The 25,625-nt window shown below is 41.4% G+C and overlaps 1 protein-coding gene across 1 annotated transcript in view; it reads right to left on the reverse strand.

Annotated features, from left to right (window-relative positions):
* The window catches only part of MTM1 (myotubularin 1), a 77,981-nt gene that overhangs the window by 5,554 nt on the left and 46,802 nt on the right, over positions 1-25,625 (reverse strand). The window contains exons 7-12 of the mRNA XM_088478844.1: positions 12,027-12,110; positions 9,930-10,079; positions 8,224-8,412; positions 5,361-5,546; positions 553-759; positions 17-109 (exon numbers count right to left, since the gene is read on the reverse strand). Coding sequence (XP_088334970.1) covers positions 17-109; positions 553-759; positions 5,361-5,546; positions 8,224-8,412; positions 9,930-10,079; positions 12,027-12,110 — 909 coding nt within the window. The remainder of the gene's footprint in view (positions 1-16; positions 110-552; positions 760-5,360; positions 5,547-8,223; positions 8,413-9,929; positions 10,080-12,026; positions 12,111-25,625) is intronic.

Consider the following 25,625-nt stretch of genomic DNA (forward strand, 5'->3'; position numbering starts at 1 on the left):
ACTTTTCATATCTTACCTGTTTTGACATTTGCCACACACAGTCAATAAACTGAAGGAAGATCGGGGACCTGTCAGCGTCGGCGTGGTTCTTGTCACCATGTCCAATTCTCTGAAATGGAACAAGGCATTTTGTGTCTGTGCTTTACACATACAGCATCCTGATCAGACATGCTAAGTGATGCCCGTGATCCAGCAGTGACAGATCAGCTGGTTTCTGTCACAGAAAATGTCCATTCTCAACAATAATGGCTTTTATCAGTTCCATCCACAAGAAAAAAATAAAAGCTACAGGTATGAGACCAGTGATCTAAATATGTTGAGTCACAAAAGCAAAAAAAAAAGTAAATAATTGCTACTCTACAGCATGTCATACACACAGACATGATTACCTCGTGCCTCTATCCACACAAAGCAGGACTTCTAAACTATTTAATATGAAGGCTACTGGGGGTATGCAGTCTGATAGTTTAGTCATATGCTTCAAATTATGGCAAACAATGGACAACTAATGCGTAAAAAGGAAGAACTAAGCTTAAGGACTAAAATACCTACCGATGAGAACTTGTGTCCAAAGCTAATCCACTCCTTCTGAACCAGCACCTCAAAGCCAACTATGGTCCTATAGTAGCTATCCAGCATCAGCATGGCCAGAGAGGTCAACTGGGCTGTCCGATCCCAACCATCACTGCAGTGAACGACCACAGAGCTCTTCCCAGAAGCCACTTTATCTGCGACCTGAATGGCTCCCGTCAACACCAGCTAAACAGATGAAAGAAATAAAATGCATTTAACTAGAATCAGAACTGGCGGCAAGCTATACAGTAGTCACGTCCCGCCATGAAGACTGCAACATAAACAAGTTCAACTGTAAGCGGAATATAAATATTACAAATGTGTCCACATACAACTTATTTCCTTCCACGTTAAGCAGCCCTTCTAGTAGCGCCATGCCATGTTGTGACTCGGTAGCGCTGAATGTCTTTTCGTGCAACTTTATACCTTCAAATGCGTCTTATTCGCATAGCGATGCTAATAGGACGCACAAGCAGCTTCTGCTGATTAAAATAATATGTGGCATGACTATATTGTGTGCGACTGTATCTGCATGCAAAAAGCGACTGACACTAACTTAGCATTTTGCATGCAGATACAAACACAGTCGCACACAGGAGATGTAGTTATGTGACTGGCGTCCGCAAGGCTGCCCGTCACAATCCCGACGGCAGAATTCCATCCTGCCGGGCTAGTCTCGTCGGGATTTGAACCGGCGGCTAAATAGCCGCCGGCATAACAGTCCCATTCCGCACACAAAATATAGACATGCCGCATATCATTTTAAATCAGCAGAAATTGCAAATTGCCTTCTATTTGTATCACTGTGCGAATAAGATGCATTTGAAGGTAAACACGCTCGGCGCTACCTAGTCATGCAGTGCCCACGTGACTTGTAGCACATGGGGGTAAGATGTATGTGTACACATCTGTATAAACAAGGTTGGGTTCATTGTATAAAAAAGGTACTTATTTATTTAGGTCCTACAGTACAAGTTGAAAATAACACTGAAAAGGCATGTTTCTATGTTTACACAGGTCACATAAAGAGAAATGATCAGTAGCGTTTTGTCTGGCACATTTCACCAGGCTGCCCCATGGTTAATATACCAGATGGCACTTCTTTTAGTATAGAAGAATAGATGTCTTGGGGAGAATAGAACGTGCATTGAAAGGTCTTTGCAATTTCAATGGCTACTTACTGATTATTACAGTGGAAAATAATAGGTGTCTGATATACTAATTAGCCAACAGTGCTAAGAATGCCTTTAGCTCTGTCTCTGGAACAGTGAAATTGAGCCATTGACTCAAATATGACGAAAGGAAACAAAACAGAAATGCAAAAGAGATGCAGACAAAGATTTTCAAATTGAACACAATTGAAGAGACATATTGAACTGTGCCATAGATAACCAGGAAAAGGCTGCCCATAGTAACACATTTCATCACAGCTCCCTGTGAAGCAGGTAAGTGCTTAACCTTCAAAATATTATTGTCAAAAAAGTGCACTCACAACAGAAAACAAAGTGTTTGAAAATAGTTAAAGACTCCGGGGCTTATGTAATAGGGTGCGACCTGGCACTGCTATGGGAATTCATGCGGTGTTCCCGTATTTTTAAAGCAGCAATCATTTTTAAGGCACAACCAGCTTGGTTTTGCCTTCAAAATGACTGCCACTTCCCGCAGTGGTGCCAGTTCACACCCTATTACTTAAGCCCCTCCATGTTATTCCGTTATGGCATTGGACATGCTGCTTTATCTGCCAGTGTCCCCGATACAAGAGGGAGACTAAATCCTACTGACATTGGCAATGGGTGTGGTATAAAACAGGAATTAGATAGACACCAGATGTTTGTTAGAGAAAAGTTTGACAGAAACAAAAGATAGACATGTACAAATGGTCGACACTTTTTTTGTTTTCTAACCCTAACCCTCCCTCCTGATGACTAATACTAACCTTCGGGGGAGATGCCTGACCCTAACCGTCCCTTCTAGTGCCTAACCCTAAAAAAAAAAAAAAATCGGGTCGACCATTTTTTTTGTATGGAACTTTTTTGAGTCATCCTTTTGACCCTGTCGACCATTTGTCTGTCTAAATCTGGTGTCTACCTATACATGGTCTATCTAAATTACTGTCCATCTACAGTCCGTAACCAAATGGAAATGGTGTCTGACAACATGCACAGAGCCTTTATGCATCTACCAGCTTTGGATTAAAGCAGAGTTCAGATAGTTAAATCAAATTGACAGAGGTACTAATTCAGTCACATGTGCTCAGTCATGGATATCCTTACAACCTGGACTGTAATGGTGGAGTTTGGAAAACTTTGGATTTAAAACAAATATTCCTCTTTCACACAAAGCATTATTAATCAAGCCTGTGATATCTATAGCAAATATGGTTCTCTCTTTTTTAATTGCAGAGCCAGCACGCTAGTAATTGTACTTGTTTTTCACCTGGAACAATGCAGAGAAAATAAGTGCACCACAGGCCATCCATGTCACTTCAAGAGCAGCATAGGAGCTTCCAGAGTGGACAGCTTCTTTAAGGCCCTATCTTGCCTCTTCAATCACCCATTTTTTTGTACTTTCTATCGCAGACATAAATCACCAATTTTGATTTTCAGTACTAGCATTTGAGCAATACTTGGCTCAAGGAAAGTGCTGTATCATGAGGATATTATCCCTTGCTTAGAAGATGTAAGGGATCCTCCTGAAACGCTGCATTGTGGACTCATGTGTTGTCTATGCTACGTTTAAGGTGCGTACACACTAGACGATATTATGGCCAATTCCGACGCATCTGAACGACAGAACGTGCATATTATGTACAAACCGTGAGTGTCCACTTACAATGCCGATGTGCGTCCCCGCGGGTCGAACATCGCATCGTTACATCTTGCCTACTGCAGGCAAGATCTGCCAATCTCGTACACGATCCGGCGGCATATCGTTCAGTGTTTATGTCTGAACTATGTGTTGTTCGGATCAGCATACAATGCTTGCAGGCATGGATCAGGGAGATCCGTGCTGCAAGCATGAAGTCACAGATGAATAACCGGTTTAAAAAAAATAAATAAAAATAAACTGCGTGCCCCCTTCTCCCCCAAAAGCGCAACCAGACTCGGGCTGTTAGTGACCCAGTGCTGGTTGTGCAAAATACGAGACACAAAACTACTTAGGGGTCCCCCCGTATTTTGCGCAACCAGCACTGGGCTATGATTCGGTCCTGGTTCTGGAAATCCAGGGGAAAAAAAATGAGTAGGGTAACCCTGTATTATCCAGAACCAGCACCGGACTTTTTCTAGTGGTGGGATAATGCCACAGCCAGGGTGAGCCTTTTCACCGGGTCGCCCAGCCGAAGCATTAACCCTGACTGCTAGTCAGTCCAGGTCGTGGTGGGGAGCTGGGGACTCCCCCAATAAAAGGGTCCCCCTCTCCAGTGGACCCCCAAGGCCTAGGCTGATAGCTTGGGGTTGTCTCCAGCACCCATGGCCAGTGGGTACCGGGTTGATAGCGAGTGCAGTGCATTTGATAAAAGTAAAAATATTTTTTTTTTGCTGTGGAACTACAGGTCCCAAGCAAGCCTCCCCCGCATGCTGGTACTTGGAGAACCACAAGTGAAATCCCGCCGCTAAGCTCTCATTCGGAAAGTACCGTCCTTAGGTACTAGTGTCTGGTGGCTCGCGAAATTCGTTTGATTTTTTTTTTTTTTTGCCAAGTCCGGGGATTGTCTACATGGAATGAAGAAGACCTGAACTTCGCATAGGAGCTGGTGAGCATAAGCCCCCCGCTAGAAAGAGTCCGGTGTTGTTCTGGATGATACAGGGGGACCTTACAAATTTTTTTCCCCTGTATTTCCATAACCAAATCAGAACCCAGTGCTGTTTGAGCAAAATTCGGGGGAACCCTACGTCGTTCGTCCCCCGTATTTTGCACAACCAGCACTGAAGCCAGGGGCTGGTTGCTTTTTTGGGGTGGGACACCTTTTTTTTTTTTCTTTGTTTTTGTTTTTTTAAACACAGCAGCACAGACTGATGTCACTGATCCATCCGTGCATCTGTGATTATGTTTTTACAGACATATGCATGCATCACGGCTCTCCCGGATCCGTGCAAGCATCTGTCTATCATCCTTTACATTCTAAAGATCGGCAAATCTTTAGTACGTGCACGATAGATATTGCGGCACATCGTGCAGCTTTTGCTGCACATCGTGTCCTTGAGTGCTGGGGACAGTTCAAGGGAAATCACTCACGATATCGTATCGTGAGCAGATCGTCTAGTGTGTACGCACCTTTACAGTTTTCAGCTTCTGTGAAGAAAACTATTATAATTATAAGATCTACTTGTATCTTCCTGTCATACCATGATACAGCACAGTTGAAACAGATAATGCAATTTTGTAGTGCACTTTAAATCTATGCAATTTTATACTTCCTTACCACACTAATGACACTACTAAAAACATGAGCATGTGTCCTCATTTCCTGTCTATTAATGTAGCCCTCTACTTCCATTAGCCAAACTGTCACCACTTTAATACGTTTCAATGCAGCTGCCAAAATGATTTTAATTAGCAGTGGTTTTATTGATGCTGCACCTCTCTGCTAGGCATGGTATTGTTTGTCTGCATCCCACAGGATCCAATTTAAAAAAAATAATATAAGAAGACAGCCACTAAGATAGGCAAATATTTCAAATAATTTGCAACTTTTTTTTTTTTCATTGTTAACGGCCCATATATATCAGGATATTCACTACACGACAGCACTAGACTAATATGACATGAATAATATTTAACCTTACCTTAATGTGTTCTAACCAGTGTGTGGACTCCAGGCTTGAAAGCCAATGAGATTCCTCTACATGTGGAAACACTATGTCTTTCAGTTTCTTCAGAGATTCCCTCATTACATGAATGTTGTGAATATCCAGGAACACGAGCTCTGCAAATGGGTATGCATCATCGCTCTCATAGCCCCCTCCCGTGGCCTAGAACAAGAAACAAGATGTGTTAATGGCAGTATAGGAAATAGCTTTATAGCGGACACCATCATGGAGTACTAACACATAGAAATACATGCCAGGAAAAGTAGAGACAAAGCCGTGTAATGTTCCCACCCTAATTGCTTTATTTTAACAGTAAAATTTAACAGCAAATATTAAACACGAAATGTTTGCAAGTAATCCTGGAAATGTTGCTGGAAAAGGAGCTACTAGTAATGAGGTTATGCACTGATCACACTTACACATAATTAGAAAACTGCATATCAAGCTTCAGTCATGTTTGATACATATGTACAACCTGTGTTAGAATATCATTCATCTATATATTCCCATAGCAAATGCGCCAGAGAACATCAAATGTTGCTTTAAAAGGAGAATTCCAGATGCCAATAAAATGTTATTCATACACCCTTAGTGCAAAGCTGGACACAGCACATCTCAGCCTGGGTCAGCTCCTGCAGGTTGTCTAACCAAAGACACAATAGGGCTTAGATGGCAAACTCTGCAGTTAGGTGTAAACATTGTCAGTGAAACAGAGCAACCAACCAGCAATTTGTATTTATCGGTCTAGTGTAAGTCAGATAAAAGAAAGTGCTTAATTGGCTACTATAGCTTATTGCATAATTTCCCCCTACACACAAGGTTAGTAAATAAGATGTAATGGGGCAGATGTATGAAGCTCTGGAAGTGATAAAGTGCAGAGTGATAAATGACCAACCAGTTAGCTCCCAACTGCCATGTTACAGGCTGTGTTTGAAAAATGACAGTTGGGAGCTGATTGGTTGGTCGTTTATCAGTCTACACTTTCACTTCCCAGAGCTTCATACATCTGCCCCAATATGTGGTGTTTCAGCTGTGTGTCAGATAACAGTTGACTGTACAGGTACAGACCCACCCATCTTAATACTTCTAATAAAGGGCTCCATTTACAAACGAACAAAATACCAGCAGCAATTTTCGTTTCGTTTAGCATCACTGTGATACAAATGAAAAATCCACTGGTATTTAGTAATACTTACTCCTCCGGCGAAGTCCAGCCAAGTCCAGGTCCTTGGAGAGTCCTCCACTGGGCTGCTGGCAGCCTAACGCTGCCAGAGACGGGGCTCCAGTGTTATGCGTATGCGCGACGGTCTGTCTGCACATGTGCATGACACGGAGACCCAGCAGTGCCTGGAAGGCTTCGCTGAAGCCGGATAGGCACCACCGTGTCTCCATTACCAGCAATGGTGCCTGCATCGCTCTCGCCATCTAAAAGATGGCGAGAGCGATGCTGTGAAAACAGCGGTAATCTAAGATTACCGCTGTTTACTACATACAGAAAGATGGTATAAACCCTTTAGCGAGTGCTAAACGGGTTACAATTAGTTAGTAAATGGAGCCCTTAATCCCTTAGGACCTAGGCTTCACTCCCTAATACAGGTTGGAACAAACACTTACAACTGGCAGTCCTGTAAGGACAGATATACAGTGACAGTAACAGGTGAGCTCAGGAACCATACTGTTGTGTTTAAAGTGAGTAATGTGTATAAAATAGGGAAAAGTGCTGCACAATTATGTCATAGGGATCTTCTCTTCCATGCAGGGTACACAGGCCTTGCTATATGCACTGGGGCCAAGAACCGTGAATATGAACACAAACAGAATCAAACAGCTAATACAGCTATTTATTATTATATACAGTTTGCTTCCCTCCAACTACCATACAAATTTTGATTAGAGTACATATATTCGTGGCATCCTGGAACTGGGCAGTAACAGTGTGATGTTAAGGTAATATACAGGGGCTGCAGTAGTTGGGAAAAGTCATAAGTAGTGTGTATTATTTATCCTCTCTCTACCAAATGCAATAAAAGAAAAAAGATACTTCAAGGTTCTACCAAACAAAACCCCCATCTCTTCTGATCTTTTTTTTTTTTTTTTAGGATTCAGTTACAAATATGTTATTTCTGCAGATGCCAAGAATATCAGCTATTTAGTTACTTTAACCCCATCAGGATCAGACACTACTGCTTCTCTAACAGACTGTTTCAATGGGAATACTGACATTGTTTCAGGAGGCAACATATTATATATGTATTTATTAGTTAGCAGCCCGTCAACATGATGGGACATTTTTCACGGCCACTAAAGGTCTTGTTTGAGCGATCAAATGGGTCACTTTTCGGTCATTTCTGCTCCGTAGCTCGTGGTGCTGAGAGTGGAAATGTCAGCACCGGCGGCTATGAGCGCCCAAACAGAGCAACAATTGAATAGCTCAGTCGGGCGCCATCTAGTGGCCGCCGGCACGCAACACACCTGAATTCCCCTATAGGAGGTGAGGAGCAGCGTTAGCCATATATTTTCCATTTTAGCTTACTATATTTTATTTACAATAAATAGTTTTTAGATTTACTAGATGTGTTTTGCTAATAATGTTTCTAAATTGAGGAATACAGGTACTGACAAAGTGTGCTGCTTCACTTTGAGGGAATGTATTGCAATGAACAAGTCACACGTGATGGCTCCTAAGCAAAATCGCACATCTCTCCCACATTCTGTTCTACCGGGTAGATAAACTTCATTTATTACAAGCAAAGTCTTTCTGTCCCATCATGATCAGACATAGGTACAGTGCACCGCGATAGTGTCCTGACAACATGCAGTCATAAAAGGCGTTCATTACCTTATTAGCCACAGCATTGACACTTGGCCTGGCGTCATAAATGGTCAGCTTAGATGTCTGGCCATTGGCTTCTTTGATGACCTCTAGATACCTTTCATCATCCTTATTACGTTTGCCGCTCATGCCCACCAATGGCTGGCTACACCTTGCAATGACAGACTGATTTTCTGGATGTATCCAAGACAAAACCTGCACATAGAATAACGTTTTAATGTGAATGTATATATTAGTGTTCATGAATACGGATTTAAGCCAAACATTAAATGTCAACCAAACAAAAAAGTTAATTTCCAGTTTAAAAAAACAGTTATCTGGATAGTGCCAAAGCTGCTTAGCCTAAAATTGTATTTGTTTTCCCATCTGAATCCTACATACATATCCACCATTAGAAGGATTTTATCTTGCCCACCAGGTTCTGCTCAGTGTTCATTGCTTGGTCACACAGTACAATCAGTTGCTGGCCATATATGTTCAGATCTATGGATTTACCAGATCTCTCAATGTCTAGGGCTGTGTCCAAATTGGGCCAGTGGAAATTTAAAATACTCTGCATGTGTGACCCAATATTCTCTAAACGATTAAAAATAATCCCATTTGCGATAATCTTCACTTTGGCCGTAAATATATAAATGTAACAAATACTAAATGGAAGATGGGAAAATAAATGATGCAATGTTTCTGCACCAAATACAATAATGAGAATGGAAGAGAGTGTAATCGCATAGGTGGGCATCAATACACCACTGCATAAACATCTTTAATATCTATATACGGTTTAGCCAAATGAAGCGCTAAGTAACTTAGGCTGAGGTCTAATCAGACACGCAGCTCACATTACTTGGAGATCCCCATGCTCGGGTCAGTCAGCTCTCCATGCTGTACCAATTGAGGGGCATAAATGCAATGGTGCCCGAGCCCTTCCCCGTAGTCATGTAAAGTGCACCACATTAAGTTTTAATTAAGAAAAACCTGAAAATGTAAAATGCATTCATGTACAGTTTGAGTCTCCCATATCCAAATATTCCAAAATACAGATTTTTTTTTTTTGGCATGACTGATAGTAAAACCTTTGCTTTCTGATGGTTCAATGTACACAAACTTTGTTTAAGGCACAAAATTATTAAAAATATTATATAAAATTACCATCGGGCTTTGTGTAGAATGCAGAGGTTTCCAAAGTCTGCCATTACAGTCCACGTTTTAGGACTATCTAAGCTTGAGCATAGGTTACTTAATTAGTACCTCAAACCATTTGATTTAACCACCTAGACTCAAGCTTGGATATCCCTAAAATGTGGACTGTAATGGCAGACTTTGGGAACCTCTGGTATAAGGTGTATATAAAACAAATGCATTCGGTGTTTAGATTTGGGTCCCATTCCCAAGATCTCATTATGGTATGCGAATATTCCAAAATACAGAATATTCCGATATCCAAAATACCCCCTGGTCCCAAGCATTTTGGATATGAGAGACTCAACCTGTATATGCTGTACGTTGTGGTACTTTATGCAGTACGTTCATGTGAATAATTACACTTGACAATTTATGAATTGAGCAAGCATAGCTTTCCGTTTTACAAATATGCTTAAGCACCAGTCACCATGGACATCTAACATGCAATGTAGAATATTTGGGAGACTGACTGAAGTCATGAACATATCAAAGTACATCAATAACCTGATCACCAACAGTACGCTACATACCGGAATCCTGTTCCTGGACCTAAAGGCAGCAACTTTCTTGAGGTCATCATCTGAGGCAATATATGGGACCATCAAAAATGGAGGGTAAGTGTCGCAAAATTCATAATTTTTATTAATAAAGGTTAATCTCCAAATATTGTTCGGTAAACCCTTGGTAAAAGAGAAGAAAACAAAGGGGGAGAAAAAAAAAAATCATGTTTTTTTTTCTGGCTCACTGTACTTTGACCATGTAGCCACATGGTGGTGATCAAATCTCACAATATCAAGGTCATCTGAATTGAGGATTCTACAAACAATGAAGTGAAAGGACACAAGAGATAAAAAGAAGATACGACATTTAACACAATGATCTTCAGCAGCATTTGTGAACAAGACCAGTATTGCGATGCAGGCTTGGGAGGTGTATCTGAGTCCGAAGTGGATATGTACAGACACAAAATGGGTGTAATCACTGTAATGGCATAACTATTGAGAATGCTAGGTGGGCGGAGTGGTCACTGAGCTACCAGCTGTCGTACTAACAGGCTGTCTGAACCTGGGCAGGAAGCCGGAAACCTTGCTCATACCACATGGAACTTCTGAGAAGAAAATAATGTAAACCACTCATTACTTTGCAGACTGATGAAGTGGATGTTAACCAGTCTGTAAATGAATACAGTATTCATTCTCAGAGACTGTGGCATCAGCACAGCGCAGTTTTTATCATTAGACATTGCTCATTACATCTAAGATTTGTCTCCAAACCTAATGGCGCACATCCACTAGGTGGCATTAATGAGCGATTGCTCAATTACGACATCATAATCGTGTACTATAATGTCGGAAACGACCAGCGATGCGCGCTCCCGCTGGTCGTTTCCGACATCAATCATCGCCCGAACATGGCGGCCAATCTGCCGATAACGACAGATTGATCATGTTCGCTGATGAGGGAGGGTGCCTACATGGAACGACTAATTGTTCAGTGTAGGCACTGCAGGGGATGGGGAACGACGGTACGATTACGATGTCGTAATCAGACTGTCTTTTCCTAGTTGCCTAGGGCAGGAATGGCCAACCTTTGGCTCTCCAGCTGTTGTAAAACTACAAGTCCCAGCATGCACTGCTTCAGTTTTGCTATTAGGGAATGCTAAAACTGTGGCAGGGCATGCTGGGATGTGTAGTTTCACAACAGCTGGAGAGCCACAGGTTGGCAAGGCCTGGCCTAGTGGATGTGCAGCTTAATGGTCGACGTTCTGTTCTTGTACTAGAGATTGTAGCTGTCCAGTTACACCTGCCAGAATCCCGACAGGGTTGGAATACCGACACTTGTCAGTCAGTATTCTAACCCTCTCCTTACACCTAACCCTCCCTGGTGCCTGACCCTAACCTCCCCTCCTAGTGCCTAAACCTAACCTTCCCCTCCCCACACCCTAAACCTCCTCCCCAACCCAGCTACTTACCTTTGGGATTCCAGCGGTCAGGATGCCGGTGTCTGCATTCTGAGCGCCGGAATCCCTGCAGTCGGGAACCGCATCCCCACCTACCATAGGCTGCCTAAAACCACAGTAGCCATTTGTTGTAGGTGTGAGTTGAAATTTGAATAACCTCCTAAAGAGAAACCGGAATCACCATTTATAATGCACACTCTTCCTTCTTGGTCAACAAAACAATGGGTGGTCCTAATAATCATACTAACACATTCTGTGATGGAAATATAACTGCTTGGAGAATTTTAAATGGAGTATAAGCTATCTGGTTATTTAGTTTCAAATAATCAAAAAGTTATCACCTGGATTAAATTAGCCACAACATTTATCATACAGAGTGAATCCATCTAATTCTAAGGGCTTTATCATACAGGCATTGAGACGAAGTATATTAGCATTGCTTCACAGTGTTACAAGTAGAATGAACAAGTTAAAAAGGTAGAATATGGATCACTAAATCATACTTCGTTATGTGCAATTAATTTTACATGGACAGATATAAAATTCAGGAATAGTGAGTGTGACTTACAGAAAGTATTTTTTTTTAAATTTTTTATTTACGAATAATATGGTTTTAGTTTAAATAACTTGTTTATAGAAGGTAACGGTTATGATGAGGTTTACATACCTGCCTTTGAAATTCAGTCAGGGGATCATACAGTTCCCATCCGTTGGTAGAAAATCTTTCTTCATTTACAAATGCAAAAAATTGCTGGAATAGAAGCCCAAAACCAGAGTTTCACAAACAATCTTTACAAATAGACAGGTCTGTGCAGTAGCCTAGAATTACTTTAAACAAGTGGTTCCCATAAAAAACACACATTACAATGCAGCAAAACAGTTTCCTTTAGGTCTGGCCACGCAAGTTTTAGTCTCTAGCATGGCCATATCAGTGGCCAGACTGGATTAGATGGAGCCAATATTGAGCATACTTGAAAACAAGTGGTGCCCCTCAATGTATTTCTTCCTGGTAAAACAAAACCTATTTATAAAACAAATGCATCATTCAAGCGGAGCAGGCAGATAACTTCTATGACACATTGAGGCATGACTGTTACTCTGTAGTTGAAGACCGAGCCCAAGGACAGTCATCTCCTGACCATATTTCCAAGCATTAACAAAAATGATCCAATCCAAACCAACTGTACAATTGGCTAATGCTAAAAACTGTCTTTAGAATGTGAAGCAACATTTTAAAAAAAAGAAAATTGCCCTTTAAATTACATTCTCAGTGAAGGTCAGCAAGATATGATAAAATACAACATATTCTACTTCTGCAGCAATCCCCCGGTCTAGCAGGTAACGTAGACATTTCTGACTGTCTACTGATAAGCATGAATGGGAATTTCACGGGTAGGAGGACACTGACAACTTATTAGAACTAGGATTTAAACGGCCCCAACCAGGAAGTCACAAAATGTGCATGTCTATTTGTTATAGGACGTTTTTAGTAAATTTGACAACCTTAAGTTTATATAAAATACACACAAAAAATGCTGCATGGTGGTGAAAAAAAAAACAAACAAAAAAAACACCAAAACTTAATAGAGCATACACACAAGAACTACATGATTTAATTGCAAATACAAAAAAATAAAAATAAATACATTTAGATGAAGTACAAGCTTATTCCTCCTATAAATGTCAGCGGTTTAATATAGATTATTTTAGACAGTAGTCCGTGGCTATGTTGTTTCAGCACAGCATCCTTTTGTAAGCAGAGATGTTAATTCTAGCAACTATTTCCTGTTGTATTGTGCTCTATGCCTTGCAGACTTACTCCTGACCTGGTCCTAAACAGTCCTTGAAAATGATAGGCTGTTTGCGGGACTAGTCTCGATGAGCCAAGAAAAGGCATTACTGCAGTCAGAAACCGTCTGGCAATGTCTAGCATTATGCCACTACAATCTGGCCACTGGGTGACAGTGTTCTTTTGCCATCGATAGAGAATGTTACATATTCTTTAAGCTTAACAAATACTGGAACCAGCAAAGACGCACACTACAACATGCAGATAATGATAAATAACGTGGGCCTCATTTATAAGCACAATTTTTTTTTAAAGACTCCAGATTTTGCTGTTATAAACATGGAGAACGTTGTTTAATGCAAAATAAACAATACTCACAGATATGTTAAAACAGAGCCAGCGTATAGCGTTAAACCATAATAACACGTATTTCACCAATCCTATCATAGCATGGGTTTACAGAACAGAAGAGCAGCAAGGATGAAAAACAAAAGGAAGCATTGAGCGAACACCTGCAAACAGCTCTGATCCTTGCTTACAAAGGATTTTCTGTTCCTAACCGCCTGGCTTCATCTGCTGTGAGTGCTATAAATCACTAACCTTCTATTCAGTGAAATGCCTGCCACTTTCACTGCACAAACACTTAAACAAAACAGTTATCCCTTCTCCACTGCCCCTACTTCTCCAGACGATTGGGTCTAGTCAACAAATCTGTGGATTTGGCAAGCCAAGGGAAAGTCCTGGGCTTTTAGTGTCCCTTTCCCCTCGATTACTTTATACATTTTAACAGCGGATGCTATAAGAGGTGTCACAGATATTCTAAACACAAGACCGCTTGTACAAATAAGTGCTATTTTCATAAACCCCCAGTTCCCGTGTGCAGAGAAATGATGGCTGCGTCCGAGCAGGGCTCCTGTTAGGAGGAAGAATCGAGTCTTGTAATCAAAGTGTGAGAACGGAGATAATGTGCACAGAAAGCAATCTGAACAATGTGTCTACTGCTGTGCTCTGAATGACAGATTTGCTGTGATCAGTATCTTTTCCCAACACGGCAATTTCTATACAAAGCAACATCTCCTCTACTTACACACGCCTAGCAATTTCTTACTGCTCCATCACTTAACACATTTAAATTAAGGTTAAATAACAAAAGTGAGGATATATATAGGAAGAGAAATAAATGGCAAACAGCCACAAACAAAAAAGGTTAGATGTAGGAGCAACATATAATTGCCCACTTGTGTTACTGCTATCCTCAACATGACTGCCCCCTACCCCACTTTAAGTCTCAACACCAAAAGTGACATCAGCATCAGAGCAACCATGGTCTCATTCATCTATACAGGAAGCGCAAGTGCTCAAAGTCAAATAGTGTCAATACACGGTAAACCATGATGTAAAGACGATGCTGTACATGTATAAACAGTCAATGGTAATATTATTGACAGTTCTGTTTCCCCTAAAAAGGTCTTTGACAAAAGGAGCCGTGAAAAATGTATTCAGATTAAAGTCTTTGGAAAAATGACAGATGCCACCAGATTAACTGTGTCGGACAACACTACGTATCTGTAATGACCAATCCACTGCTTGTGTCTATCATAGGTAAGTGATCTAGGCTAATTACAACAATGGTTATTATGCAAGAGCTGAACGCTGTGCAATCAGAAATACATCCAAATTAAAGAGAAAACCAGCCCAAAACACAACCGTTTTACATTCTGTGTTGTGTACATTCTGCTCAGAGGAGACTAAATTTGTTTAACACAAAAAATAAACAATAAAATCAAAACTACGATTTCTATATAAAAAGAGGCGCACCGAAAACTGCATAAACACAATTGTTTGACACATGTGGTTTCATGCGATTCAGTTTAACTAAAAAATACAGAATATGCAAACTTATTACTAATGCTGGGCATACACGGCCAGATAAAATGTCTGTCAGACCGACAGACATTTTATCTGGCAGCCTGCCAGCCGCAGAAGTCGCCGGCATACACTGAGATTTCTCTCACAGTGTATCAGCCCGACATCCGCGCTCCGCCCCCGGGGAAGGAGACATTTCCCTGTAGCTTCCATAGGAAGGAACACAGGAAATGTCTGTCTGTCAGCCGCGGCTGGGCATACACTGCCCGATGCGGCCGACAGTTTAGCGGTAAATATCGCGTCGGACGTGCATGCTGGACAATCCGGCATGCCCGACCGAGCAATATTTAACCCTCGGTCGCCCCCCCCACACGCTACAATTATCGGGGCGATCCGCCGATATCAGGCGGATCGCCCCGATAATTGTAGCGTGTATTGCCAGCTTTACTGATATAAAAGAGTTATATGAACCCAAAGCAACCCAGCCCAATAAGTCACATTGTACACAGATTTGGAGAGCTGAATGAAATAGAGAAGTAACCATTTGCACTGAGTTACAGCCTGCTGGTCAACATAATGTGCATAAATACATGCTTAACCACACGTGAGACATGTATCGCCAGCAGTGTGTAAAATACGAAGTTCAGGTATTTTTCTGAACAAAAATGAACATATTAGGGTAATTCACTGTAAAATTGTAATATCTGTAATTACATTTACAAAATTTGCTTTATACTCCTTTGGGAAACAGTCTTTCTATACCCATGTATTACTAATTCCCTACTTGGTCCTTATCAAGAAATCCCATTGGCATAATATAAGTAGTTATGTAATACAAAAGATGTGCTTTCATGAAGGATTACTCGCAAACACCGTCCCGGTCTCTCTAGTTTTTGCACCATTCAAATCTACAAAACAGAAAATCAGCATTATGACAAGTAAAATTAGATTTGTATTTGAAGGATTTTTGCAACCTAATAAGTATGACTACAGCACTTAGTGAGGGTGGATGGAAACCCTCTAAACAGCTTCCTGTCGCCCACTTCATTTATATACTCTGACAGCTTACAATAAAGATTTGTAGCAGCAGCAGACTGCTGATGAAGCATAAGAGTTTTGGTGATCACGAAAATGCTGAAACGACACTCAAGAAAAAACTTAAAAACATACCTGGGGCAGATAGATAATAGAGTCAACCCGCGACTAACTCTGTTTTCCTGAATAAAGTGCCTGGAGCTATTCAATTACAGACCTACAATCAGCCTTGAGGCAGCAGTTAACACAACTGCCCGCTGATATTATTGGTATCCTCAACAGGACTGCCCTCTACCCCTCTGGAAGTCTCAATACCAAAAGTGACAGCAGCATTAGAACAACCATGGTCTCATTGATGATGAATACACAAAGTTAAATATTGTTCAAACACCATCTTTAGCTTTATATCATATGTTGATTCTATCATAATAGTACCATCACTGACATAGTAACTTTGAGGAAACACAGAGGAGGAGTACTAAGAAAAAAAAAATTGGATATAAATTAAAGCTGGGTACACACCTAAAAGATATCTGCAGAGGATGGTTGTTCATACACACTGAAAAACCGTCATCTGGCCGCCAGTCCCGCTGGCTGGAGGTCGCGTCGTGCCCCCATCCCCGCGGCCTTTCCTGCAAATGTGTGGGCAGTCGGCTGCATACACACATCACGATGGACAGATAGAACTACAAATACAGTGTCTTGCAAAAGTATTCAACCCCCCTTGGCTTTTACCTTTTTGTTACATTTCCACCTGTAATTTATTTATATTTTTAATCTGAATTTTATGTGATGGATCTAAACAAAATAGTCTAATTTGGTGAAGTGAGAAAAAAAAAAAAAAATTATATATATATATATATATATATATATATAAACAAAATTCTGAAAATTGGAATGTGCATATGTAATCACTCCCTCAAAAGTTCTGGTGCAACCAATTACCTTCAGAAGTCACATAATTAGTGAAATGAAGTCCACCTGTGTGAAATCTAAGTGTCACATGATCTGTCAGTATAAACACACCTTTTCTGAAAGGCCCCAGAGGCTGCAACACCACTAAGCAAGAGGCATCACACCATGAAGACCAAGGAGCTCTCCAAACAAGTCAGGGACAAAGTCGTTGAGAAGTGCAATATTGGGCTTGGTTATAAAAAAAAATATCCAAATCTTTGATGATTCTCCCGGAGCACCATCATCATCAAATGAAAAGAACATGGTACCACAACAAACCTGCCAAGAGAGGGCCGCCCACCAAAACTCACAGACCGGGCAAGGAGGGCATTAATCAGAGAGGCAGCACAGAGACCAAAGGTAACCCTGAAGGAGCTGCAGAGTTCCACAGCAAAGACTGGTGTATCTGTGCATGTGACCACAATAAGCCGTACACTCCACAGAGCTGGGCTTTATGGAAGAGTGGCCAGAAAAAAAGCAAATGGCTTTTTATCTTAGTGACAAAAATAAGACGACACGATTTGAGTTTGCCAAAAGGCATGTGGGCGACTCCCCAAATGTATGGAGGAAGGTGCTCTGGTCAGATGATACTAACATGTAACTTTTAAGCCACCAAGGAAAATGCTATATCTGGCGCAAACCCAACACATACCATCACTCCAGAACACCATCCCCACAGTGAAACATGGTGGTGGTAGCATCATGCTGTGGGGATGTTTTTCTGCAGCAGAGACTGGGAAACTGATTTTCATCGAGGGAAAGATGGATGGTGCTAAATACAGGGATATTCTTGAGCAAAACCTGTTTCAGTCTGCCTGTGATTTGAGACTGGGACGGAGGTTCACCTTCCAGCAGGACAATAACCCGAAGCATACTGCTAAAGCAACACTCGAGTGGTTTAAGGGGAAACATTTAAATGTGTTGGAATGGCCAAGTCAAAGCCCAGATCTCAATCCAATTGAGAATCTGTGGTCAGACTTGAAGATTGCTGTTCACAAGCGGATACCATCCAACATGAAAGAGCTGGAGCAGTTTTGCCTTGAGGAATGGGCAAAAATCCCAGGGGCAAGATGTGGCAAGCTCATAGAGACTTATCCAAAGCAACTTGCAGCTGTAATTGTCGCAAAAGGTGGCTCGACAAAGTACTGACTTTAGGGGGGTGAATAGTTATGCACGCTGAAGTTTTCTGTTATGTTGTCCTAAATGTTGTTTGATTCACTATAAAAAAAAAAAAACACAACGTCACAGTTGTAGGTATGTTCTGGTGAATTAAATGATGCACACCTTCAAACAATCTGTTTTAATTCCAGGTTGTGAGGCAACAAAACATGAAAAATGCAAAGGGGGATGAATACTTTTGCAAGGCACTGTATACTAGGCATCGGCTGTGCAGCAGAGCATTCGCAATATGCTTGAACAACGTCGTGCACAGGCATGTCGCTGGTACACACTGGCCGACTGGCACCAGACACACTGGCCGATCAGCCAATATATCCCGCCTCAGTTGTACATTATTTTTGCCCAGGACATTAACAGGAACATATGTGCCCCAGGGAAAACTTCACCTAGGACTATGGAGGGCTGAGGGGGCCCTGTTAGGAAGTGTAAGGGATACTGAAGCACTATATACTGCAGACTAAAAACAGTTGTTGAAACTGTGAGATCAGCAAGCTAAATGTAGAACTGTAATTATATAAAGAATAAAAACCTGCAGTAAAACAAAACAATGACTAACAGTACACATCCCCCAACCTTTCCCATATGCCCTCTCTTTATTCCCTTTTTCAAACAAACCCCATTAACATATCATGCCCCACCCTGAAATTACTGACAAATTGATAGACTATTTAAACATTTGCAAATAAAAAAAGCGAACATGGATGCAACATCTACCAGGACAGGTCACAGAGTACAGTACAGCATAGTTCTCAGCATTACAGAGTTCTCAGAATCGTCACGGTGTCACTTGTGTGTAAGGCAGTATCATGATGTACTCTGATTTTTATACTTTTTTTATTCCTCATTAGACAGCTGAAAACTTGGCATACAAGAGATAGTTTACTGACCGCTGACAAGTTCATGTTTTTTAAAGCACTATACACAGGGGCGAAACTAGGTATTTGAAGGCCCCCTTGCATAAGTTTGTAAGAGCTCCTATGTACCACCCCATGGTGAAAAAATTAAGATGACACATGTAACTTTGACAAGGAAGATGGGCCCCATAGCAGCTGCACCCCTTGCACCTATGGTAGTTACACCCATTACTATACAGAAGTGCTACAAGGCCAGCCCCAATTCACTAGCAATCATTTCTATCCATCACCACAGCAAGTAAAGACATCAGTGTGGGAGTGTATACATTTAAGCTTGCCTCATAGGGGTATGATTCTCCAACCTGACCGAGAGCTGAGGACCTGCCTGACTTGACCACAGATAGGTGTAAGACCACTTTTGTGTTTAGCGTTCATGCCGAGGCCAAATCACTTCCATCGTCACTGGGACTTATTAATGTTAAGGCACACACATGCCTATAGTGGTCCTCATCAGACCATTTCTAACACACGTTAATGAGCCTAGGGATTTTGATATGGTCATTATTGTGTGCTGCAGTCATTTTGGGAATAATTGCCCACTATTGCAGCTTGTGTGGTCAGCTTTAGATATATACCCTCTCTCTCTCTGCTTAGGAGAATGATGTACTAATGAAACAAATAAGATTACATCACCATTCACCTAGCAATGCCAGGACCAGAAAATTTAGGCCTTGAACTGTATTCAAATAAATGTCTTGCACACTTTTAGGAAAAAACGTATAGAAAGCAAATCGCATGAAAGACTATCCTGACACACTGTTCGCTATGACAGACAGAGGATAATAGATCAGCCCAGACGACTTGCTTACAATCTTACTTTCCAAATTTGCGCAAGAACATTTCCAGAAAAGTGAACTGTGAAAATAGCAGTCAGGTTATAATGGAAGAGTTGGCTGAACGGAAACAGAAAAGCCATTTGTCTTGGTCAAGTGGGAAGATGCAGGACAAGGTTATATACATCAAAATTCAGCACAGTTCATCAGAACAGGCCTGCTGGAGGAGGAAGAAATGTTTATTTAGCTGGACACAACTGATATATAGCGACGGCAGCTTCTTGGCACAAGGCAGGCAAGATATTGACGTTATAAATAGTGTATTGGAATGTGATTCTGCAACTTGATTTTATAGGATTTTCACAGTACAAGAGAGAACAGTGTAAAACAGGAAAAAGCTATACAGCAAGCAATACTACTAGGCATGTCCTATGGCACCAGCTGAAATGGAGCAGGTAAAAAGCAGTAGAGACCACTTTAGTTGGAATGAGGGGTGCACATAGGCCAATGGAAAACATTCTTCATTCTTTGGACATCAATATGACTAGTTACAAGCTTAGACAACACCTTGTACTTTGTCCTCCCTTTCCTGCATACAGTGTACTTCTGATCACAGCCATAAAGCATCATTGCATTTTAGCAAGCAATTATCTCTTCTGACCGCTGCAGGCAGAGCGACACTTTACACAAAGCAAAGCGAAGGCTTGTCAAAGTGTGTGCAGGCTGTTCTGCTGAAGTTATTTTCTGAACAAATTAATATGCTTTTATAATGGGCACTAAATAGAAAATGAATGCATGTGTGTACCTGGTCTGCAAGGGGTTAATATAAAACTTCTTACTACGTTTATTAAAGACTGAATTAAAAATAATTGCCAGCATTTGTAGTTTATAGAAGTTACAGCAAATAAAATCAGATTAGTTAAGTAGACTGCTAACAAAATGTTACCTGATGCTGCCAATGTTTTGGATTTACCACAACTGAAAGGGTGAGGACTACATTTAATTGTAAAGGGCCAATTCACTGTTCCCCAGATGCCGGGGTCGGGGCAATGGTAAAATCCAATATGTTGGATTTCACAAATTTGCCGATCACGATCAAAAATTGTGATCAGCAAAAATCGGGGATTTTTATAATTAAGAATTTCATAGATTCCCCGTCGGTTCGGCGAACATTGATAATCACAAATCGGCATTTTCCACCGGCAGATTGGCGGTACCCGTCTGATCGGGGAATTGATTAAATGGATCGCAGATGTATGGGGGCCTTATGTCATAGTAGAAGTAGGTTGGAAAATTAGGAAGAACGTAAGCCGCAAATAATCAGTACGGCAGCCTGAGTAAGACTCATTTATGCAACTATGGGCCGTATTCAATTAGAAGCGAAAAGTCTGTTTCATCGATATTTTTTCGCCAATGATGTCATTTTCAAGTTTTGCCTATGAATAGCAGGTGGAAAAAAGTGCAGAATTGGGGTTTTGGAGTGCAAACGTGGGAAAACCACCCAGCACCCTTTGGACAGCCCCCCAAAAGGTAAACGGTCAAAAAAATTTGAAAAAAATAACACTCCAAAAAAGTGCTTTCAGTTTGGGGGCGAAAAAAAAAAAGTTGGGGTACAAAGTTAAAAACTAGCGAAATAGACTCCAGGTGGGTCCTCAAGTATGCCCCAGGTGTTTTTATGATTGCAGGTGGATTTTTCAAGTTTTTTAAAACGTCACATTAGCAACTTCAAAATATGCTAGTACCCATTTTCATGTACCCCAAATTTGATGGGACTAGTTATTTTCTCCAAAAACCCCCCCTCAGAAACACAATTCTTCACCACTTTTTAAAAAACGCAAAATAGCACCTATTGAGACCATTTAAAGTGGCCAAATACCTTCAGCAGGGCTATTCGGGGGTATCCTGAGTATTCCCCCATGTCAGTGCATCTTTTGGGGGGTGTCAGGCTGATTTCCCCAAAACTTTTCGCCGATTTCAGTTTCGCCGTGTCCCTTTTCGCTGATTTGGAATTGAATACTGGGATAAGCGGGGCCGAGTGCAATACTTTTGGTATCCCAATGCCGGGATACCGACAGGATTAGGATACAGACAACTGTCGTTTAGTATCCTAACCCTACCCCTCTCCCACCCTTGTGCCTAAACCTAACCTCCCCACACCCTAAACCTAACACTCTGCCCTTCGTGCCCAACCCTAACCCTCCCCCTAGTGCTTAACCCTCCTACTTAACTTCGGGATGCCTACGTCAGGATTCCGACAGGCGTTGGCATTCGGAGTGCCAGAATCCCCACGGTCGTGATTATGACGGCATCCCGTAGGTGACAAATGATTAATCACAACAAGACCACCTGTATGTCTAAAAATGACCGAGAAACCCTCAAACTATAAAAGTCACTTTACAGGAGTTCTTGAGCTGGGTACACACCTAGCAGATATATCTGCAGATGATGATTGTTCATACACACTGAACCACCATCCTCTTCCATCTGTCAGCGGGTCCCCCCGCGACCCCTTCCCCACAGCAAGTGTATGGGCGGTCGGCTGATCGCCCGTACACATAGCATGATGGCCAGATTTAGCTGCAGATATATTGGGCATCGGCTGTGCAGCACAGCCAACGCGATATGTCTGAACGACGTCACTATTTTCTTGTTTGCTCACTTATTTATGTACTTTGTGAGGCGCCGCAGAACTCTTGTGGCGCCATATAAAGAATAATTATCTGAACTACTTCGGTCACAATTAGTTCTATGTACATGCATTATTCAATATGATTACTATCATTTAATTGAAGGGATGGAGAGGAAACATCTTGTCAGACCTTTCCCATTTAGTATATACTATTAGAACAGTGTTTCCCAATCTCAATCCACAAGGCACAGTTCAGGTTTTAAAGGTTAGCCATACTTGAGCACAGGTGACAATTAGTACCGCAGTTATTTTGATTTAAGAATCTGTGCTCAAGCATGGATATCCTTAAAACCTGGACTGCCAAGCTGGTACACACCTTACAATGACCTGACCCAGCGAGCGATATAACGATACATCGTGTGAGCAGTACATACTGCACAATCCACCACGCAATGTATTGCTACGTGCTGCATGTAACTACATTGCTTCGTTCATTGAATTGTCCCACTGGAAGTAAAGCACATTCAATGGGATGATTAAATGAATGATTCTTGAGAACAAAGGATCAAGTTTGCATTACTGCCTAACAGCACGGAGGTCATGAGTTAAATTGCTAGTCATCTGCTTGGAGATTTTGTGTTTTCCCATGTTTGCATGAGTTTACTTCTGGTGCTCATCCCACATACTGATAGGTGATTTGGCTTCTGACAAAAAAGAACCCTAGTGGGTATGCCCATGTGATAGGAATGTAGATTGTTTTCCATCACATGGACACAAAGCTCTACTAGGGTCCAGAACGGATGTGGATGACTTAAATCTCGGTGAAACGTTACAGAATATGCGTGCACTATATAAATAACAAGGTTGGGGACAATACTAATAATAAAGTACCAAAAAGTAAAAAAAAAAAAAAAAACAGTCCTAATGTCCATATAGTGTCCCAAGTTTAAGATAATTGTTTTAGAAAGAAAAAAACAAACAAAAAAGTTATAATTAGGAGAATGATTGCATGTAGGACCCTTCAGACATTTCATCACTACTCAGTCATGAGTCTGGGCTTTTCTATGCTCTTGCATTTGTTACGGGAGTGATTACTTTTTATTTACTTAATTTATTTACTACTGGCAACTTGTGTCTAGTGCCAACAATTGTCGTCTCTAAGTGAGAAAGATGAACCGGACTCAGCAGTTGTGGTAGAAAGATTGCCCCTGTGCTTTGGGGAGATGAAAAGATCAATTACAAAGTTAACTCAGTTTTATTTTTGGATGCTTTGAAGATACGAATTTAGGGCCTGATTCATCCTATGCTGAACGTACATGTCTGATGTTGCCAGGTTTGCGCAGGTCCAAATCTAAGCATGTGCAGAACAGGTCCTACGATTACGCTCGCAGACCCCTCCCCCCAAGCCACAGCATTATTGACATGCTGTGGCTGGTTACCATTCCCAGAAACGGGGGCGTTTTGCCCCCGTTTCCCGGGAGGGATGAGGTCAGGGTCTGTGTTGGCGGATACAGATTCCTGGCCTCTTATGTGATCATGACCCGGTCAGGCTGCGCGAAGCTTCAGCTCCCGCAGCCTGATCAAAGGAGCAATCGTCAGTCGTGGTGCTGGGATCGCAAATGCAGCAAGGTGGTGTCTGGCATTTGCATCTGAGATGGACGGATTTGCACAGCAGCTTGTGTGCGGCTCTGCAAATCCGTCCATCTCTGAATCGGGCCTTTAGTTTAATATCACACCCTCATAACACAAGTTAAATACTATGGGCAGTATGTACAAAGCATCGCATCTGCAATGCGGTACATCCCGCCTCTCATCTGGTACATACAGCGGTTGATTAATGTGGGCTAATTAGCTGCTTAAGGACATACGGATTATCACCTTTATCTTCAATGAGCAGCAAGCGGATATACTGGTGTGTAACTTGGAGGTGGTCGGCAGACCATTAAATAACCAGGAGCTAATTCTGTTGTCTAGACAAGTTTTAAGCTTTTTTTTATTAAGATACTGGTGGACATATGGAATAATCAACACGTCTGCTGATTATGGCCCTTGAACTTCTACACAAGCTACAGGCTTTTTAGTGGATGACTCTTCATAACTAATTATTTGCTATATGACAGCTGTGGTACTGTCAAGTGGACAATAACTGCTCAATGAGGTCTCTCACTAATGAACAACTGGAGAGATTTGTCTTTAGAAACTTTATGCTTTTTATTGTGCACAAGGCGTTCCATTCTGACCACTGTTTCATTGAGGAGTGTATACAGATACATTGCGTCAAATTTATCCACTAGAGCTGCATCATATGATTTTAAATAAACAGATTCTTCATGCTTATGTTTTATGTTTGGTTTGAGATTTTTTTTTCTTCTCTTTTTAATTTAATATATTTTCCTGAAAGAAATGTATAAAATATTGCACACTCTTGGACTCATTTGTACAGAAAAAGGTCAGTACAACCTATATATTTTTCATCTTGCCTATTTTCTCAGTTGAGGGCGTCACAGAAACCCTTTTTTAGGATTGCTGTGGACCGGTTTGTTTATTGCTAGCCACCTGCTCTCATTGGCGTTAATTTAAACCATCTGTTGGTTCTAGAAATGTGATGAAAATTGTAAAGGACAGCTCTCCCAATAATACCTTTCCAAGCGTATAGGGTCTTCCGTGTTTAACACCCAGAAGTCCCTCTGGCGTCATTCTGCTCGCACAGAAGGCCGTGGGCCCCAAGGGGTAGATGGGAGGGATCAGATTTGGATCCCTCTCTGGGGAAGCATCCCAAAAAGAAGCCCATAGGCTTCTATTGGGTAACGCCACCTGAAGGTAGATTCCGATGTTTTGTATATGGAAAATGCTGTAAAACCCCTAAAAAACTGCATGACCTGGAGTGACCCAAAAGGTATCCAGATCTACGTTGCATTTTCCAACCACCGCAGGACCACAGTGAAAATTATGTCCAATGTCTGTGACCCACCAATAAATGGCGAGTGCGTTTAAATTTCTTGAAAGAGAAAAAAAATTGACGGTATTATACGATATTGCCATTTTGTCTTCTACATATCTCTGAACACATTGACAACACTATCAAACAAATTCAAAGAAAAGATCATAGAAAGCGCTGGAACCGTCC

The sequence above is a fragment of the Taudactylus pleione genome, unplaced genomic scaffold (assembly GCF_031769625.1).
Source record: "Taudactylus pleione unplaced genomic scaffold, aTauple2 ptg000222l, whole genome shotgun sequence".
NCBI lineage: Eukaryota > Metazoa > Chordata > Amphibia > Anura > Myobatrachidae > Taudactylus > Taudactylus pleione.